Below are 7911 nucleotides of genomic sequence, written 5' to 3' on the forward strand. Positions count from 1 at the left end.
ACTTCTAACAAAAGTCTTTTTTTTTACCTTTACTAAACTTTATTTCAAGTCACTTTGGTAGTAAAATAATATCCTTGTTATAAGTACTTATTAATGTAATGATCTCAAATAAAATATGTAACTGTCACTGTATTATGCAGTCAACTATTTTTTCAAATATTACTCGTTTGTTTTTTTGAAATTTCCAGAGGAAACCTAAACTTTAGTTTTTGTAATATATACCTATTTTGCTTTTTTATGTAAGAGCTTTGTGATAGCCAAAAAATCATATACCAGATAGCATGTTACAAATATGTGTTTTGAACTTCGTAATGACTATGTACTTAAATTTTCTGAAAGTTCAAATGGTGTAGTGCCATTACATTTTGTAGTTTTAATCTTTCTCACAAATATTGAATAATTTAAAAAGATGATAAAAGTTGAGGACATAATTTTTCGTTTGAACGCATTTCGTTTCATGTTTTAAGCTTAAAAATTACAAAGTATTTAGTATTTATTCTTAGATCATTGCTTGAACAATATGGTTCTTTTAATAGTGTGACCACTATCAGAAAAAAGTTACAGCAAAGTTCTAAATAATCGGATTACCTTTATTTCTTAACTACTATTTTCTTTTTTCCAATAGAAACCAAATTATAAAAAATCTAACGACACCAAAGACGACAGCCTACAGAAAAAAAACCAATGGCTGAAAGCTCAAGCTTTTCAAGGAGTTCCCATCAGAGCAACTTTTGCAGGAAAAACGTATCCACGGCTTTTCATCTCAAGAGGCACCAACTCGTTCACGCAGAAGTAAGAGCCTTCCAGTGCTCAGTTTGTGCTAAGGTATTTAAAAAAAAAACTCACCTCACAACCCACGTGTGGACCCACACGGAAGCAAAGCCCTTTCACTGTACGGTGTGTCAACAAAAATTTGGCGACAAAAGCAATCTCTCCAAGCACATGCGGACGCACACCGGCGAAAAGCCCCACAAGTGCCCGTTATGTCCCAAAGCTTTTGGCCAGAAAAACGACTTAAAGAAGCACACGCAAACCCACATGGGAGAAAAACGCTTCAACTGCGCGTTATGCTCGCAGACATTCAGCAACAAAGGCAATCTCACGAAGCACACGACGATACACGCAGGTGAAAGGCCATTCGAGTGCTCGTTGTGTCGGAAATCGTTCGGCCGTAGGGACACCCTCACAGTGCACATGCGGACCCACTCGGGCGAAGAGCCCTTCTCGTGCAAGATATGCTCCCAGAGATTCAGCTTCAAGGCCAGTCTCACGTACCACATGCGGACCCACACCGATGAAAGGCCCTTCCAGTGTGCCATTTGTTCCCAATCCTTTCGGCGGTCCCAAACGTTCAAGAAGCACGTGCGTTGTCATGCGAGTGGTTTCGACACTTCCCTGGCCTGCCACCAGTGCCTATTGTACTTCGAGGATCCGGACAGTCACAAGCACCACAAACTAGTCCATCACTTTTACTCCTGTCCTTTGTGTTCACTGTCCTTTGCTCGGGGCAGGGACGTTTCGACGCACATGGCCAGCCAGCACTGCTTCCCCTGCGACACGTGCCCTGGAATTTGCACCACGTCCTACGATCTCGTCAACCACAAACATAAGATTCATGATTGACGCCAGATTACCTCCTCGTTTTGGGGGGACCACACATTTAGTTTTGGCCAAACTTCATGAATTTTCTGTGAGGGTGCTTTTGTTGTTCAGTTGTTGTGTGTGTGTGGAAAAAAAAACTCTTTTCCATAAAAATGGCAAATATCTTTGTAAAATTTTGTCCATCCCACATAATACCCGACAAGTTGAATTATAATCTTTACTGGTCAACATTTTTGTGAATTAAATAAAAAATTATTTCGTTGGATTGAGTAAAGGTTGATTGATCCATAAAAAGTTTTGCCAAAACAAAGAGCTTTATGTATTCATATCTTGTAAATTTAATTAGAATGTACTGTATTTAAAAAAATTTTTCCCTTTGTTTTTTTAATAAATTGTTTATCTTATGTACCTTACCTTATATCTAGAAATGTTAATTATAAAAAATCAAAATATTGTGTCCATGCTTTTCGAGAAATTGTTGTTACAATTATTAAATGGAAATTTTAGATTAAAACTTGGATTTAATACAAAATGATTTATTTTCCTGCCTTATTGATGTTTAGTTTTGCTTGTACCGTATTTCTCCGTTTTTATATTCTTAAAATATAGTTTTCAACCCTAAGGTTGTTATTTTTTCATGTAATCATTTACTATTAAAAAAAAATTCCCCGTTACCTTGGAATCCTAAAGCAACGTTGTGCCCAGAATTACGCAAGCTCTATTACTATAAGCAGGCATAGGCTGTCTGTGTGTTTACAAATACCTCGTACTTAGTTTGATTAAAGTTAGTCCATTGGCATAGGTATGTAATATAATAAGAGCAGCCACGAATTCTACAGAAGTGCCTCGTATAGTTGTATAGTATCGTTGTGGACGTGGCCGCAAGAACCCCCTCTACGATATCTATAATACTACTACTTAAAATACGTTTGATAACTTTGTAAATCGTTTCTTTGTATAGATATGGATTGGCTTGTTGGACATCGAAATGAACGAAACGAAGCTATTTGTTTAGTGTACGTGCAGTAGATCTCTTGTGTATGCTATACTTTTAAATATTATATAGTACAGAATAATTTAGTTAATCATGAGTACAAACAAATAGTACATGTGAGTAAGTAATAATTCAACCTTATAAACAAATTTTGCAAATTAGAAACAATTTTGATAACAATACTAAATAATTGTTGGAAAATCTGCTGCAGCAAGTACCTTTACAACGCAATCGTAGCTTGGTCTAATGACTCGAAGTGGAGAGAAACCCAAAGGTACGTTTTTATTTTACAATGTCGCAGCTCATTCAGAGGCACAGTTTATTTATATTTCGTAATGCTTTTTTTCGAGTCATCTCCTTTTAACCTAAAAATAATTAATTGGCTTACTTCAGCCTTAAAAGTTGAGTTATCATATATTTTGTACTATATATGTTTTACACACGCATTATCGAGTTGTTTCCATATTTTTCCCAAGTGACAACGCATGTGGTAAACATAACATTTTTTAGTCTTTCGTTGACACACCACACTTATTGAAATTGGAACGCAATTCATCAATGGTAGTACGACATTTCCAAAAAACATCAGTAGCCCCGCACGGAAAAAAATTACGGTGATACGAGACCTTAAAATTTCATGGAATAATAGTATTTGATTCAACAAATTTCACTTTACCTTCCATTGTTCAGAACATCTGCCAACTTGGTAATATAACTCAGAGCTTGAAGCATCGCATTCAAAAGCTGAGAATCAGAGATCTCCGACTTAGATTGGCTACTGAGCTCAGTTTTCTTGAAAATAATAAATTTTTCTTTCACTTTATGTCCTTATGACAAACGTTTGTTGTCGACAATTTCTGTTTCACTATATGTGTAAGTGTTTGAGCCGAGAGACTTCCCAGAAAATTGGACTACGTATGTAATTGTTTTTAATTGGTTTGGCTCTGAACTTTGGAAATCGATGCTTTGAGCCTCGTGTTCTTTAGATTTAATAACTCATGTGATAATTTAATGAGTTTAATATGTGAATAAAACGTTTTGGTTTTTTTTTTTTAATCATCATATAAAGTATCAAGTAAGGACTAATAAAAAAAAAAAATTTTTTTACCAAAATACAGTTTAAAGTTTAGAGCTCTAAATTTTCAAGTTAAAAATTCTAGCATTACCAATTGTTTTTTCGTGTGGAAAGATAGGCACTAGTGTAAAATAGTTTATTTTTTAGTAAATGTGCAACACAAGTAGTCTGCAGGCGACACATAATGTAAATGAGTAAAAAAATACGGTAAATTGCATTATTAGTATCGATATTATTTTTATTTAAGATATAGATAACATCTCGACCATAGTTGTGGAATATTATCCACATGAATTAAATGAATTATAAATGCATGATAATGTAAATTAGATACAAGATACTTGCAGTGCATAATTTATGCAAATTGTACGAATAATTGTAATTTTATGTCAATATTCTAAAAGTCAGTGTAGCCTAAACGAATATCGATTAAATAAAAAAAAGTGACAATTTTTTGTGATTATTTAATTTTAGTACATAAGTGACAGGTTGGTTCTTAAATTAAATACTTGGAAATATACAACCTCAAATCTATAAAAACTTTTTCAACAATATTTCAAATATCCATGGAATTTACTTAAAAGTACTATAAGTAGTTTGATTTTTGGTAAAAATTAGATAAAAAAACGAAACCTAGCTATAATAGGACGAAAAATGATCAAAGACGTAAGAATTAAGAAACAATTTTTAACGAGTTTTAATAAAAACCAAATCTGTTGAAGAATCCTGTCCAAAGACACGAAGTAGAAAAGATGAATTGTCGATGAACACAATAACCACGTGCTATTTTTGTCTTCACGCAGGAATCTAAACAACTTTGAAACTCACGACCCAGCAACGCCAATGTCAAGATCCTGCAAAATCGACGGTGACTTGTGACTTTTCCAGCGCATCGCAGATATGATCGAAGAATCGGTTTCCCCGATCGTTTACAGCCTGAGTGACCTGTGTGACAGAATTTCCCTCGCGACATCCGAATCGGACGAGACGCAAAACCTTCTGTATACAATGAAACCCTTCCAGTGTTTGGTGTGCGACAAGACGTTCAAACGAAAATCCCACTTCTTGACCCACATGTGCACCCACGTTGGTAAACTGCCGGGTTACTCCCAAATTTTCGGAAACCTGTACCCGACCAACCAAACCAGCCAAGCATCCTTCACCCCCTCCATAAATCAGCAATCCATCGTCCCAAATGGTAACGTCACGCAAGACACGCCAGGTCACCAGCTCAAACTCAACTACTTCAGTGGGGTTTCGCAAACCTTCATTTACATGAGTGGTTTCAACACTTCCCTGGCCTGCCACCAGTGCCTATTGTACTTCGAGGACCCGGACAGTCACAATCACCACAAACTAGTCCATCACTTTTACTCCTGTCCTTTGTGTTCACTGTCCTTTGCTCGGGGCAGGGACGTTTCGACGCACATGGCCAGCCAGCACTGCTTCCCCTGCGACACGTGCCCTGGAATTTGCACCACATCCTACGATCTCGTCAACCACAAACGCGAAGTTCATGGTGTTTAACCAGTTACTGTATTCATTTTCCAAAAACTAACTTAATACATATCGGACGGATATACTTGTTCCGATTTTTCCTCTGTGGATCACGTTGTAGAGTGTGCGTGAGTATGTTTATGTTCGTTACAATGAAAAGATATTTAGAAGTTGGAACTTTATCATTTTTACGGTGTGCAAAATTATTTTTATTATTTCTATAAAAACTTATCAATGTATACTCATCGATTTTTAATAAATGTAATTCCAACAAAATTTGTCATTTGCAGCGAAGGTACCGATATATTTACCATCCCTTGCAACTAACTTACGTATACACTTTTCATGATGTGTGAAAGTGTCTCTTTCTCTCGGGTAAGTTTAAAATAGAAATGCGAGTCAAGTAGCAATGGTACTGACGTGTCAACTCTATATTACAATAGTCGATTTCATCTATGTTTTTAGACTTTCTGTTTTTTGTTTTGAATGATGATTAAAAAAAAGATTCTTTGTGTATACTTATACTCGAATGTACGAGAGGTTTAATGAAAAATAAAAATAAACTTTAAGAAACAATCATTAAAATCAACTCTTGAATTAAAATGGGTTATTTAGTACAAGAAAAACCTTAATAACCAGACGTAAACTTACCGAGATAAATTCCATTTTGACAATGTATTACACGTATTTTCTGTAAATTAGAAGATATGGGGCTCGGGAAATGTGGTACGCTGTCACAAAGCACGTATGTATACCTACTTTATATCATCTATTAACTGCAGTTTCCATCCCGTCATTGCACCGCGCAAATGTACAGATCGACAGACACTTGATAAGGTCACACTAACATTAGGAACATATTATTTTCATTACATAGGTCAGATGACTTAAACTGGTTTGTTATTACGTTCAACATAAATTCGTAAAAAATGCAGAGACAAAAACTTATCAATATGTTTCGTACGTAAGTTAGCATGAGCTAATTTTACATAAAATAGGTACACTTTAGTAAATAAAAATTTTGCGTATCAAAGAAAAAAGTATTTTATTTAAGTCATACACGAAATCTGTACATTATATTCATAGATGTTATAAAAACGATATACTAATAGTAAATTATTTACGAATCAAATAATGTAACGAATACATTTTTTAATGATTTTAGTTCGTCTGCATTAGAAAATTTTTGTTTTTTTAATCGACCTTTGAATTAATTGAGTTAAATCAATTATGATTAGTGAGCTTCAAGTGATTTTAAATAAAAAAAAGTCTTTTCTTGCCAGCAAACTCGCTTTCAATGAAATCTAACATGTATAAATAAATATAACAACTAAAATGTATAGTGTAAAATTTTAGAGGTTTTGAATAAATTTTTTTTTCAATGTTGATTTGCAAAACCTTGGACTTATATAATGTAAAAATCAATACGAAAAATACCATAAATAACAGTTTTTGCACCAAAAACTTATTAGCGTAACCCATCAGATAAACGATCCAAAATAATACATCCAAGCACACATATGTATAACCGATCTCCCGCACATATATATTTCCAATAACCACATAACATACACACACACGTCACAGTTCGCAAACGATAATAAACGACACATCCAATACACCTCTGCCCCGTTAGATTCATCAATCATCCAAACTGCACCTATACATCCGCGATCGGTTGGAAATCGGCGCAGTGGAGCAGCACGTCGACACCCCATCAATACACGAGAGGAACACCAGCTGAATATATATACAGGCTATTACCGATCGAAGACACTCCCGTCATCCTTCGAGATTACAACGATTAAGTACACTCTCGTATACATATACAGGCGCACATAAACACGAAGGAGAGAGAGAGAGAGGAGTTGCTATAAATACAGTCGGTTCTGTCCTAATCGCGTGGAATCGGCGGCTGCAGCTGCATACATGTACCCGATGGACACGTTGCTAATGCATCATTAATTATTCCAAAACAGAGCAAAGGAGGGAGGGAGGCAAAAGACACTTGCACGTGCGTATACACACGGGGTGTTTACAAGCATTTCGGTGCGGGTAGGGTGGGTGGGTGTCGAGAGAGAGAGAGAGAGAGGAGGCTTTGTTCCTTCGTGTAGGTATATCAGACGCGCGTCAACGACTTCATGCCGGTGGCTCTTCATTGTTGGTTACACGTGTGTGTGGCTCGCCAAATGTGGCGTGACAGCGAATATTAGTTATGTACTTGACGATATGTGCACCGGGCAGGGTTTCCCCGGTTTCTGTGTGTGACTGCGGGTCCGATGCTGCATCACGTATACAGTCGCGGGATATGCACGTCAGCTGTGGGCGAGAGGATGTTTACGCGTATAACGCAAGGATTCCAAGTGTTGGGTTGCTAACATTTTTTTTTGTATATCAAAACAATTTTATGATTATTCCACTGGTTGTATTATGAAAAGTTATTACTTTGTTGTATTTTTTTGATTTCACGATAATTTAATTTTTTAGGTCCGTACTTAATAATCGCATCTTAAAAGATTGTGTTCATAACATTTTTTTTGTACATCAAAACAATTTTATGATTATTCCACTGATTGTATTATGAAAAGTTATTACTTTGTTGTATTTTTTTGATTTCACGATAATTTAATTTTTTGGGTCCGTACTTAATAATCGCATCTTAAAAGATTGTATTGCTAACTTTTTTTTATATCAAAACAATTTTATGATGATTCCACTGATTGTATTATGAAAAGTTTTCTTG

General features: G+C 35.6%; 1 protein-coding gene across 2 annotated transcripts; it reads left to right on the forward strand.

Moving 5' to 3' along the window:
- The first annotated feature begins 2570 nt into the window (after nt 1–2570).
- Nucleotides 2571–5444, forward strand: LOC106645800 (uncharacterized). 2 transcript variants are annotated; one of them, XM_089595294.1, is made up of 3 exons: nt 2571–2716; nt 2808–2870; nt 4475–5444. In XM_089595294.1, the coding sequence occupies exon 3, from the start codon at nt 4572–4574 to the stop codon at nt 5196–5198; it is 627 nt and encodes a 208-aa protein (XP_089451420.1). In that variant the 5' UTR covers nt 2571–2716; nt 2808–2870; nt 4475–4571; the 3' UTR covers nt 5199–5444. The 2 variants fall into 2 exon arrangements, with proteins under 2 accessions (XP_089451420.1, XP_089451421.1); XM_089595295.1 differs by having other exon boundaries at nt 2571–2712.
- Nucleotides 5445–7911: the final 2467 nt, after the last annotated feature.

This window comes from Copidosoma floridanum, unplaced genomic scaffold (assembly GCF_036245765.1).
Source record: "Copidosoma floridanum isolate Cflo_tuat_1 unplaced genomic scaffold, Cflo_Japanese_pri ptg000025l, whole genome shotgun sequence".
NCBI classification, from domain to species: Eukaryota; Metazoa; Arthropoda; class Insecta; order Hymenoptera; family Encyrtidae; genus Copidosoma; species Copidosoma floridanum.